The sequence below is a fragment of the Erpetoichthys calabaricus genome, chromosome 5 (assembly GCF_900747795.2).
Source record: "Erpetoichthys calabaricus chromosome 5, fErpCal1.3, whole genome shotgun sequence".
NCBI classification, from domain to species: Eukaryota; Metazoa; Chordata; class Cladistia; order Polypteriformes; family Polypteridae; genus Erpetoichthys; species Erpetoichthys calabaricus.
In genome coordinates this window covers 15,503,560-15,517,154 of record NC_041398.2, presented here as the reverse complement: position 1 = coordinate 15,517,154, position 13,595 = coordinate 15,503,560, and the positions used below count along the sequence as shown (strand labels likewise).

The following is a 13,595-nucleotide window of genomic DNA, read 5'->3' as shown; positions in this document are numbered from 1 at the left end:
GAATAAGAGTTGAATAAGCGGTCAAATAATAGTTAGAAATTAATATCGAAATTTGCGTTTGTTTTATTTTGCACGCACAGACGCACTGGAGTTATCTTATCGTGTTTGCCAGACATGAAGGTGCATCGCGTCCCTCTTTTATATGTAGCCCCAGTGTCCATCACCACAGGGCACTTTTTCCCCTCAATATCAATATTTGTTACTGCAGGCTCTGCATCTGCGCATCCTCTTAGCACTGGACACTGACCTTCTCAAGTAGGATTCTCTGGGCGCGGGTTAGCGGAGCCGGCGTTTTCTTTTTGTTTCTCAGTGTCAGCTTCCTTGAATACAACCAACCCCCCCCCCCCCCCCCCCCCCCCCCCCCCCACCCCACCGGGGTTGTTTGCAGATGCCTTTCTGCAGTGTATTCTCTCTTTCTGATACTGAATGCAAACAATCGGCACACACCGTTCACCTCCAAAGGCATACGGTTTCTGTTTAATCCGCTTTACTCAAACTTCTCAATTGCTATTTGTCTTTTAAATATTTATATAATTTTTACAATTTATACTCATCTTATTTGGATTAGCTTTGGTTTTTATATCTCTAACTGCTATACCTCCCAACAGCAACAATGTCTTGATTGAAAATCTCTCGATGTGTTTCATAAAAAGGTGCTCGGCTACAAAAATCCCACTCACCATGTTATGTGCTGAATGACTTTATTTCGACTCTCGTTTCCCACTACTTGGGTCCCAGAGCTCATTCACACTCACATTCATCTCCGTCAGATCTGCAGTTCAGGAGCGCACAGTGGAGAGTTACGTCAGATTGTAATCCCTGGTTACTCCAGACCGGGATTTGCGGCAGGTGTTTCAGCCAATTCATCTGCCTACTCGATCGTCTTGCAGATTGTCATTTTGAGAAAACAGGTCTAACAGACCAAATCGTGGACATAGTGTCGGCGGATGCAGAGGTGATGTTAAAATGATGCAGAGAGGAGCGGTGTAAATACCGTGGATGAGCAATGCCAAGCTCCATGCATAAACCGTAAATCGCCGTATCTAGTGTGGAGTGCATACAGTAAGCGCATAATTGTGTTGTAGAGTAGACAATCTTCAGAAAAATCATTAAAACCGAGATCTGACTCTTTGCGGTCATATAAGATCCCTGAGCACCCATCGTAAAGAGTACGGGGTATCCCGATGTCCTGGGTAAATTGCCCACCATGGCCTTGTCATTCTGGCCCCCTAATCATCCCCTGTCTCTAGTTGGCTATCTCTATCACTACTTCAGCACTTAACAGCTCATGTGCGCTATACGTATTGGCACAAAAATGGCTGCTGTCTCGTCATCCATGTGGGTGATACACATTAGTGGGGGCTGAAGTGGCGCCGCATTGACTATGTCAAGCACTTTGAGTAGTTAGAAGAGCATTATATAAATGTAAATAATAATAATAATAATAATAATATTTTCTGTGTTCTTAAAAAAATAGTGCTTAAAGAAATCTGCTCAGTTTACTTTTAAAATACCACAATCATAAATACAAATCTGAGAAAAACGCTTTTTTGGAACAGATAAAGCAGTAAACAATTAAACGTATTTAATCATTTATTTACTTTATTGTATTTATTATCATTGCTTCCTGTTTTTACCATAGCTTTAATTATTTTTTTAAGTAATGGCATAATATAGCGTATTTTGTCTAGATATTTCGGTAGCCAGGCGGCACGGTGGCGCAGTGCGTAGCTCTGCTGCCTCGCAGTTGGTAGACGTGGGGACCTGGGTTCGCTTCCCGGGTCCTCACTGCGTGGAGTTTGCATGTTTCCTCCGGGAGTCCAAAGACACGCTGGTTAGGTGGACTGGCGATTCTAAATTGGCCCTAGGGTGTGCTTGGTGTGTTTGTGTGTGTCCTGCGGTTGGTTGGCACCCTGCCCGGGATTTGTTCCTGCCTTGAGCCCTGTGTTGGCAGGGATTGGCTCCAGCAGTGACCCTGTGTTCGGATTCAGCGGGTTGGAAAATGGATGGATGGAAATCGTAAGCCCCTTAATAGGAAGTCCGGTGCGAATCTTCATGTCGACGTCTACTTGGCATCGCAGATATTTCCACGGCACGACGTGTTTTTCTATTGACTACTTTTATTTTGACAGTAAGTTTGCTTGCTTCTGACGTCATTTGCTTGCGACGCGGAGAGGCGCATTTTGTTTGGTTCGTCGTCAACAAAGCAGAGCCGTGGAAGTTTGCGTTTGTTTTCTGACTCTCCGAGACTCGAGTGTGAATTTTTGAAGCAAAAGCGAAAAGAAGAAGAGAAGAAACAAAGATCGACGAGAGAGACGAAGAGAAAGAGTGTCCGTAAGCAACGGGAGCATTGGGCAAGGGGCGGGAATACCGAGTGGGAGAGCGGAATGTGGACAGAAATGTCGGTGGGATAGAAAAGCAAGGGCGGCGAGTGGCCGATGCACGTAGATAGAGAGAAATAAAAACAGAAGAAGAGAGAGAGAGAGAGGGGGAGGGAGGTAGAATCGCGGCAGATTTGGTGCTGAATGTGGTCCCGTCCACCTTACGTAGACGCCGATCGAGTCTCCAGACTGCAGTGTGCGCCGCCCGCTCGTTCGCCGTTCAACACGAGATTTAGTGCGCGGAGGAATCCACACAAACCCGAGACGCCTTGTTTCACAAAGGACCTTGTCTCAAATAGCGATCGCAATGCGAACAAAGCACCGGAAGAAATGCCAGTGGGGGGCGTGTGAACAGGGCCGGCGTTGTATCCAATTCATTTCGCTGTGGCAGAAATGTCTGGCAAACCTTGAAATCTGCAACATTTCCCGATCGTGGCGTACACTGAAATCAACTGTAGTGGTCAGTGCAAGGTCCAAAAAAAATAAAAATAAAATATTCACGACCAACTAGTAGAAAGGAAGCGCGCATTTTTGTGTCTCACTTACAGGGGAAAACTGCCAGTTTATGATGCTTACTTCTATGAAGGTGCAGAGATCAGAACGAAGTATCACGCGGTGGTGCCTTTATGTATAAAATATATAAGCGATTATTCTATCTATCTATCGTGTTTCCAGGCCCGGTCTTAGGTATTATGGGGTCCAGGAGCCCCCCTGGAAGCTCTGTGAAATGCGTGAAAATTAGACCAAGGAGTCGATCCGGGGCCCTAGGCGGTCGCCTACTTCGCCTATGCCTAAGGCCGGGCCTGATTGGGACAAATAATGCTGTAGTATATTTAAGTATATATATGACAATTGCTCACTCAGACAGTTTGTTTTGGGGGCTCCCAAGAAGGCGGGGGCCCTAAGCTATAGCTTGTGTAGCTTATACGTAAATCCTGCACTGCGTGTTTCCCTGAAAATAAGACCGGGTCTTATATTAATTTTTACTCCAAAAGATGCACTAGGGCTTATTTTCAGGGGATGTCATATTTATTAATGTACAACAATATACATTTATCCAAATACAGTCATGTGATCTTCTTCTGGAATATCGTCATAACTCTCCCCATTCAAACCTTGAATTCCAGCCTGAATTTCTTGCTGCTCCAGCCGCTTTTAGGATCTTACGGGATCGATGTGCGTGATTCGAGGTTAGATGAATGGTTCGATGTGGTGAAGCAAAATGCCGACATACAAATGCATTCGTGGTGCTTTTTTTTTATTCAAGCATCGCATATTCCCGATCGTAATGACACGGTACATTTTAAAAGTCTCACATATCGTCTTCTGTGCCGTCTTTTTTTACCTTCACAGTAGCATCAGAATGTACGGTGGCATTTGAGCCACAGAGAAAAAAAATGAAGGACATGGTGAAATTGTCTGTTTTGTGGTTAAAGTGGAAATTTCGGCTTTAACCTCGAAATGTCCACTTTAGCCTCATAGTTCCTGAGCTGACAGCAGCAATCGCCACACAGAACCCATTAAATGTTTGATATTCCAACTCTCTGCACATTTAGAATCCTTAGATTTATACTTGATGTCACTTTCATTATGAAATGCATTAAAGTTATATATGTTTCATTTTACAGTTAAATCGTTAACTTTGTTTAAATAATGAATACTGTCAATAGTTACACCTGTGGGGGTGACACAGTGGCACAGCAGTAGCGCTGCTCTCTTGCAGGGAGTCGCATCCTTATGGATTTTGCATGTTTCCCTGGTGTGTTTCCACAGTGTGCTCCGTTTTCCATCCAAAGACATGAAGGTTTGGGGATTTGGTGACGCTAAAATGACACCAGTGTATACTGTATGTGTGTCCTTGTTCACCTTGCAATGAGGTGATGCGCCATCCAGGGATTTTGTTTCTGTCTTGCGCCCGATGCTTGCTGGAATGGGCGCATCCCTGGATTGCTGGATGTAATCATTAAACACCCTTTTCAGAGATATTGTGGTAAGGAGACATTGGAATTTAATGGATGTTTCGGGCACACGTGTCACATCGTGTAAAATATAAACCTGGCCTTAGGCACCTTACTTTTCAGCTGACGATCTTGATTAGGGCTTATATTACAGGGCAGCCTGAAAATCGTGCTAGGGCTTATTTTCGGAGTAGGTCTTATTTTTGGGGAAACATGGTATCTATCTATTATATAGTGTGTTTATCTATCTATCTATCTATCTATCTATCTATCTATCTATCTATCTATCTATCTATCTATCTATCTATCTAACTACAGTGCATCCAGAAAGTATTCCCAGCACATCACTTTTTCCACATTTTGTTATGTTACAGCCTTATTCCAAAATGGATTAAATTCATTTTTCCTCAGAATTCTACACACAACACCCCATAATGACAACATGAAAAAAGTTTACTTGAGGTTTTTGCAAATTTATTAAAAATAAAAAAACTGAGAAATCCCATGTCCATAAGTATTCACAGCCTTTGCTCAATACTTTGTCGTTGCACCTTTGGCAGCAATTCCAGCCTCAAGTCTTGTTGAATATGATGCCACAAGCTTGGCACACCTATCCTTGGCCAGTTTGGCCCATTCCTCTTTGCAGCACCTCTCAAGCTCCATCAGGTTGGATGGGAAGCGTCGGTGCACAGCCATTTTAAGATCTCTCCAGAGATGTTCAATCGGATTCAAGTCTGGGCTCTGGCTGGGCCACTCAAGGACATTCACAGAGTTGTCCTGAAGCCACTCCTTTGATATCTTGGCTGTGTGCTTAGGGTCGTTGTCCTGCTGAAAGATGAACCGTCGCCCCAGTCTGAGGTCAAGAGCGCTCTGGAGCAGGTTTTCATCCAGGATGTCTCTGTACATTGCTGCAGTCATCTTTCCCTTTATCCTGACTAGTCTCCCATTCCCACAGCATGATGCTGCCACCACCATGCTTCACTGTAGGAATGGTATTGGCCTGGTGATGAGCGATGCCTGGTTTCCTCCAAACTTGACGCCTGGCATTCACACCAATGAGTTCAATCTTTGTCTCATCGGACCAGAGAATTTTCTTTGTCATGATCTGAGAGTCCTTCAGGTGCCTTTTTGCAAACTCCAGGTGGGCTGCCATGTGCCTTTTACTAAGGAGTGGCTTCCGTCTGGCCACTCTACCATACGGGCCTGATTGGTGGATTACTGCAGAGATGGTTGTCCTTCTGGAAGGTTCTCTTCTCTCCACAGAGGACCTCTGGAGCTCTGACAGAATGACCATGACCATTCTTGGTCACCTCCCTGACTAAGGCCCTTCTCCCCCGATCACTCAGTTTAGATGGCCGGCCAGCTCTATGAAGAGTCCTGGTGGTTTCGAACTTCTTCCACTTACGGATGATGGAGGCCACTGTGCTCATTGGGACCTTAAAAGCAGCAGAAATTTTTCTGTAACCTTCCCCAGATTTGTGCCTGGAGACAATCCTGTCTCGGAGGTCTACAGACAATTCCTTTGACTTCATGCTTGGTTTGTGCTCTGACATGAACTGTCAACTGTGGGACCTTCTATAGACAGGTGTGTGCCTTTCCAAACCATGTCCAGTCAACTGAATTTACCACAGGTGGACTCCAATGAAGCTGCAGAAACATCTCAAGGTTGATCAGGGGAAACAGGATGCACCTGAGCTCAATTTGGAGCTTCATGGCAAAGGCTGTGAATACTTATGGACATGTGCTTTCTCAATTTGTTTATTTTTAATAAATTTGCAAAAACCTCAAGTAAACTTTTTTCACGTTGTCATTATGGGGTGTTGTGTGTAGAATTCTGAGAAAAAATGAATTTAATCCATTTTGGAATAAGGCTGTAACATAACAAAATGTGGAAAAAGTGATGGGCTGTGAATACTTTCCGGATGCACTGTATGTGAAAATAAAGCAAGGTGAAGGTCTCGGTAAGGATGATCTCTCAGGTTCTTTGAAAAAACGGAAAAATCGACAGTCTGCTGTGGCAGAATGAGAGCAGCAACAAGCCATAGAACTAAATAACGGCTTTAATGAACAGCGAGAATCAGCTTCTCATTAAGAGTGAAATTGGTTGGAGTTTGAAACCCCAGTTTAGCTGGTCATCTGTCGGCTCATTTCACGTCTCATTTCTGTTTGGCTGCCCTTTAATGAAGAAACAAGTCCATTCAGAGGACTGAATCCTTAAAAGCAGGGCTATGGAAATAGAATGTAAAAGGAGTTAGGCAGCAGTGAAAACTGGTCACTGATTAGGAAAAGGGCGAGAATGAAAACCTGCAGCCACTGCGGCCCTCCAGGACTGGAGTTCGCCACCCCTTTTGTAGGATGACAGAATGTTTTGAACCCATACCCAAAGACAAACGTTTTTCCATGTTTGATTACTAATGATTTGAGATGAAGTGTATAATGTGTGAAGACGGAAGTCCAAATATCAAATAGCACTTTCACAAAAGGTACAAATAGAACAGAACAAGTGCGCTTTTATTCTAGAATATAACCCAGTGGTTACAAACTTTTTTTTTTTTTTGGCCATTCCCTACCTAGGCCTCTCTCAAATCATGAAGTCCCCCACTGTAACATATACCTTATTTTTATTATTACCTATTCAAAAAGTGAACTCCTACTTGCGTCATGTCATTAATTTGGTCTAAACAAGCTTCCAAAGAACATGGAAACAAAAGAGGAAAAGGAGAGTTAAAGTACTGACAAAGAAATCATAAGAAATTGTTAAAAAATAATATTATGAAGTAATATGCAAATACAGCTTTGTCAAAGTGAACTTTATTGTCATCTCAACCACATACAACCATACAGATAGATGAAATTGCGAAGCTCAGGGTCCACAGTGTAACAACATGACGTGCAAATGATAAATTAAAAATAGAATTAAATTTAAAATTAAAACACAAACAAGACAAGACATTGTGCAAAGACAAGACCAAGAAGTAGCAGCAATATTGACGTGTAGTAAGCAATATGAAAATTGATGCAATGTATGGTACAGTGGAACCTCCGGTCACGACCGTACTTCGTTCCAAAACTCTGGTCGCAACCCGATTCGGTCGTTACCCGAAGTAACTTCCCCCATAGGATTGTATGTAAATACAATTAATCCATTCTGGACCGCTGTATGTAAATATATATATTTTTTTAAGATTTTTAAGCAGAAAAATAGTTAATTATACCATAGAATGCACAGTGTAATAGTAAACTAAATGTTTACTTACTTCTTCTGGTCACTGCAGCTCCTTGATCGTTCAGCTGGAGCGACTGCTTCTTTCTGCCCCACCGGGTGTCGGCCACAGTGGCTGCAGGTTTTCATTCTCACCCTTTTCCTAATCAGTGCCCAGTTTTCACTGCTAATTAACTCCTTTTACATTCCATTTTAATAGCCCTGTGTCACCCCTGACCCCTCTCTCGCTCTCTCATTGCACAGAGAGAGACTGAACACGTGCGGAAATCATCGGCGCGTACGAACCGGAAGGGAAACTGGTTTGTTCATCACCCAAGCGTGTGGTCGTGAACAGATGCAAAAGTTTGGTGAACTTTTTGGTCATAACCCGATTTGTATGTGTTCCGAGACGTTCGTGAACCAAGGTTCCACTGTTTTTGCAATCTAGATACATAAATATAGTCAATTTGAAATAAGAGATGTGATATTCATAAATATAAAATGACTTTTAATGACCGCTTTTTCTGTAATATTTTGATCACTTTATATTTTTGTTATATTGCAACATCTTATAGTCATTGTTACAATTCATATTAATTTAATGGTAAAAATGATTTCTAAGTAGGAGAACCCAAGCCAGTTGTAAAGTCATAAGTTAAAGGATTCTTCCCCGTCCCTTCTATGTTTATATAAATATATAAATGTCTCTTTAAAAAATAAAAATTATTTCTTTCTATCATTTTTAACAGTGAATTTGTTTTTTTCATTTTATACATTAACTAGATTAACATGGAGGTTATACATTAACCTAGATTCTCGAATTGCCTCCCAGTGGGGCAAACAGGACTTGTCGAGCTCTGTAATCCATGCCGCTTCTTTGAAGGACAGGTGTGGGGCAGACTGACTGGCAGGATCCAACCATCTTTTACGCCCTCGTCCTCATCCGAGTTCACCTCTGCTATAGCGCTAACAGTGTCAGATCGGGGCGAGTGGGAAAATAAAACTGCAAAACTCTAACCTTTACAAGTACCCTACATTTACAGCATATGTTACAGACTCCAATCAAATGTACCTTCTCCATCACTATGTGCCTGTCCGCCACTAAGGTCCTCTGATTCTGGCAATCTTGTTGTGCCCCACACTAATCTACAAGTACCCTTTTTTGAAATGTTTAGCTACTCTGAAATTTGGTCAGCTTATTTTTGACAGCTGAATAAATTAATTCTGTAACTTTTATTTTGACAGATAAAAAAAGAGCCTCCATCCAAAGTTCCCATGGTCATCCAGTGAGGTGTCTAATGGCCTCCACACCAGGGCTTTACATGTGAGAAAGGAATCTTGGAAGAGAAGAGCAGACATTCTTGGGCAGAGAAGAGTTTCCCACAGATCATGGACACTACCGTCAATAGCATGAATGAAAGACTGGCACACATGAAAGAAGAGGATTGTCAGTGGGATGCATTGGAGGAATTGTGTATAAAGCTGGAGGATGGTGAAGGAAGAGTTTCCATTTCCAAAGAGGAGGAGTCTGAGGGGGAAATTATTAGGATTACAAGTCAGGATTTAGAAAATATGTCCGTGAGTTTGGATCTGCAAAAACATGAAGCTGGAGTTCTTTTCAAGGAAGAATTTTCTGAAGAGTCTCAATCCAGTTGGCAGCCCAGGCTCACTGAAACGGGTCAAGTGTTTACTCCACAGAACTCAACGGAACTGAAATCTGAGTTATTGGAGTCTAAAGAGAACGTGAATGAAGAAAACGGGAGTGAAGCAGATCAGCAGCCATCGCCAAGGAATGTTGGAATAAGTAAGTATTGTGGTTAAACACAAAAGTGAAACTGAGCACCCATGCAAGTTGTGATGGTGGTTGTGTTGACGTTTTCAATAAGTGAGAATGAAATTAGGATACACATTTAATTGAATACTATTTAATTAAAATTGAGTAGAGAGCATGTGCATCGGTGCACGAAGATTAACAATAGCTGACCTAAATTGAAAAGAAAGAAAGAAAAAAATAAATCAGTAATTAGGGATAAAAAAGCATCCAGCACATGACTTTCACTGCATAAAATTGTAAATTCAGCTTTGAAATTTTGCAGTTCAATATTGTATTATTTCCTAATGGAAAAAAATAATCCTATTTTGGTAAAGTGCGTGGCAGTTAAGGCTCAATTCTGCACAGAAGAATTACAAACCCATGGGAGTGTTTAATTTAAGCCCAGCAGACTGTTGTCATTTTTCAGTTCTGTATGCATAGCAGAATCTAACAGAAAGATTTATTCAAAATTAATGGGCATCTGGATTTTTCTAGTGTTATTAACATTGCCTCCTTTCTCTCTTTCCAGTAATTTTTCATTTGGGTGATTGTGTCCACAGATTCATATTCTGACACGTACACCATGATAGACATTCAGTCTGATAGGGTGAATCCATATGAAAATGCTACCGAGGTCACAGTCCTTTCCATAAGTCGACTATAATGTAATAAACACCTAACAAATGTGTGGGGAATCTTCAGTAATCCAGTATGCATGTAATCCAGTCCTTGGCCATGCTCGAGAATGCCAGAGCCTATCGAGACAAAGCTGGACAAAAGGCTGCCCTCAATGGGTGCCAGTCCATCTCAGTCCTGCACTGAGTGAAAGGTGCTATGCAAAATAAATAAGTTGTAATTGTAAAGTGCAATCTGTCTCTTTTACACTCATGTATCTATTTAAAAGCATGTCATTAATCTGGTTGGGTTATTGCAGATTCACAGGAGAATGGCATCCTCTCCCTGTCTACATTTACTCAGACCTCTCCTCAGTGCAGACTACAACACAAAGAGGACAAGGAAAAGCTGAAGAAATCAACAAGAGAACCAGAGAATTTAGCAGCAGAATCTTTACAATGTTCTCCTCCTCCTGATGTCAAACTAAGATGGGTGGAAGCCATCAAAACTCGGCAAGTGAATAAACATATAAGAATTCAAAATACAGAGAAACCTCCATGTTGTTTAGAATGTGGCAAACAGTTTTCTCGAATAAGTCATCTAGAGAGGCACTTACGAATTCATACTGGAGAGAAGCCATTTGGCTGTTCTGAATGTGGCAAACAATTTTCACTAAAGCACAATCTCCAAAGTCACATAAGAATCCACACCGGAGGAAAACCTTATTGCAGTTCTGAATGTGGGAAACAATTCTCGGAGAGTGCAAGTCTTAATATTCACATAATGAATCACACTGGAGAAAAACCCTTTTCCTGTCTTGAATGTGGCAAATGCTTCTCACAAACAAGACATCTTCAGAGACACAAAAGAGTCCACACTGGAGAGAAACCTTATTGCTGTTCTGAATGTGGCAAACGATTCTCTAACAGTAGCACTCTTCGACAGCATATACGAATTCATACTGGAGAGAAGCCATTTGGCTGTTCTGAATGTGGTAAACTGTTTTCACAAGTAAGCGCTCTTCATAGGCATAAAAAAATTCACACTGGAGAGAAACCCCATTGCTGTCCAGAATGTGGAAAGCAGTTCTCAGTACTAAGCCATCTTCAGAGGCACACAAGAACCCACACTGGAGAGAAACCTTATTGCTGTTCTGAATGTGGCAAACAATTTTCTGACAGCAGCACTCTTCGCCAGCACATGAAAATTCATACTGGAGAGAAGCCATATTGCTGCCCTGAATGTGGTAAACAGTTTTCATATATAAGCTATTTTCACATCCACAAAAGAATCCACACTGGGGAAAAACCTTATTGCTGTTCTGAATGTGGCAAGCAATTTCTCAAAAATAACAGTCTCCAAAAGCACATAATAACTCACACTGGAGAGAAACCCCATTGCTGTCTTGAATGTGGTAAACGATTCTCACAAATAAGCCATCTTCAGAGCCACAAAAGAATCCACACTGGTGAGAAACCTTATTGCTGTTCTGAATGTGGGAAACGATTCTCTGACAGCAGCACTCTTCGACAACACACACGAATTCACACTGGAGAGAAGCCATTTGGCTGTTCTGAATGTGGTAAACAGTTCTCACAAGTGAGCCATCTTCACATCCACTCAAGAATCCACACCGGAGAGAAACCCCATTGTTGTACAGAATGTGGCAAGCAATTTTCACTACTAAGGCATCTTCAGAGGCATACAAGAATCCACACTGGAGAGAGGCCTTATTGCTGTTCTGAATGTGGCAAACGATTCACTGACAGTAGTGCTCTTCGGCAGCACAAACGAATCCATACTGGAGAGAAGCCATATTGTTGTTCTGAATGTGGTAAACGATTCTCACAAGCAAGCAATTTTCAAATCCACAAAAGGATCCACACAGGAGAGAAGCATTTTTGCTGTTCTGAATGTGGCAAACGATTTGTCAAAAATATTAGCCTCCAAAGACACATTTTAATTCACACTGGAGAGAAAGTGTGACAGTACCTAATGTGTTTGGATGAACAGGAGTATTGAACTTTCAGGTCCATGTTGAAGCCCTGCCAAGTTATTATTTTATAGACAAATTGCTTAAGTATTATTAGCAACAATGCTTGTGCTACACTAAGACCTTGCTGCAAATTTAAGAGAGTAAGACACAAAGCAGTAAAACTGAACTCTCCTCACTAAAGAGTGGGCTCACTCCTCTTTGATAGTAAGCTCCCCTAGAAAACTTGGAGAAATTAACCTCATTAGGCTGTATCAAATGTGTTAAATGATGTGCAAAAAAGGCAGAAACCTTAATGATGAACTGGTTTGGGACATTACACAATACTTAATGGAATATCTTTCTGGACCATATCATTTATCTGTATGCTGATTGGTGTGTTTGAAAAATGCTTCATAGTAACTATGTTAATTAACCTAGCTTATTAAAGGAAGTGCTCTGTTACATTTCTTCAGTTTGCCATATTGCATTAACAAGAGTATGTGGGACTCCACCTATAGGTGTAAATAAAGAACATCCATGTTTGGAGTTCATATGTAACCATTGTTCAAAACTCCTGTTGCTAAGCTTTTGTGCAACAGTTTTGGTACCCAGGACGTTTTCACGTTTTGCTAAAGGCTTTGGGCTGAATGTGTGGATATTACTGGAAATGTCTGTGTTATTTTAAAATTTGTGCTTTTGTAAATTTCACTGCTGTATTCTTATCTGATTATATAGGGTTTAGCAATGTCAGATTTATGAATGATAACTCTACATGAGCCATTCTGTCTGCCTAAAAGAGAGCTTACATTGTCCCAGAGGGCTGCTGGCATAACCCACAAATTGCTGCCAAGTATGAATCCATTTCAGATAGGTCTTGGTCTACATGGTGTCTCAATTGATGAAATTGTTTTTCAGTGTGTTTGGAGGAGGTACTCCTCCGTGTCTGTGCTTTTCTTAGTGCGGGCTTCTCTATAAGAGATGAAAACTATGTGTGGACACCACTTTCAGATTCAATGTTGGGAATGTGATTGTTGGCGAGACTGCCAAGGGGTTTGATGATGAGCTCAGGTGACTTGCATAGAAGTGAGCATTCCAGGTCTCTCTTTGGTTTTATGATAAAGGGTCTTAGCATCAAGAGATAAAATGCTGTACATGATCATACATTACCATGCTTAGTTTGAAGAGTAATAAAAATTGGGATAGATTTAGGATGCACTGGATGGAGGTAACCAATGCTGAATCCTTATTTAAGGAAAGGTTTCAAATATCAAGGCAATTGATGGACCCTTCAGTATGAAAGAAAAAAAAAAAAGTGCACTGGTTTTCTCTAAAATCCTGTTTCTCTTTCACTGTGATCTTGAAGTGCCTTTCTTTTGAGATGCTGTATCTCTCTGCATCTTTGGACTGCTGGGATCCACTTTTACTTGTATCCTCCCCCTACCCCCCCCCCCCCCCCCCCCCTTCTGTTTTATTCCCATCTGTGTGTTCTGTTGGGATATAGCTAATGATTATTTCACTTGTCTGAAATCATTGTACTAGTGAATGCTGCTATCTAGTTAGTCAGAACTGGAAGGCAACTTAATAATTTGTGCAGATCAGGAAAATGTAGAAGTGTAAAGTTTAACTCAAGGAGTGCCTTTGATGCCAATAG

At 41.5% G+C, this 13,595-nt stretch overlaps 1 protein-coding gene across 1 annotated transcript; it reads left to right on the top strand.

Annotated features, from left to right (window-relative positions):
* The first annotated feature begins 2,196 nt into the window (after window positions 1–2,196).
* LOC114641608 (oocyte zinc finger protein XlCOF6-like) lies at window positions 2,197–13,388 on the top strand. Its single transcript, XM_028790644.2, has 3 exons — window positions 2,197–2,334; window positions 8,787–9,345; window positions 10,289–13,388. Exons 2-3 carry the CDS (start codon window positions 8,931–8,933, stop codon window positions 11,953–11,955), a joined length of 2,082 nt encoding a protein of 693 aa, XP_028646477.1. The 5' UTR covers window positions 2,197–2,334; window positions 8,787–8,930; the 3' UTR covers window positions 11,956–13,388.
* Window positions 13,389–13,595: the final 207 nt, after the last annotated feature.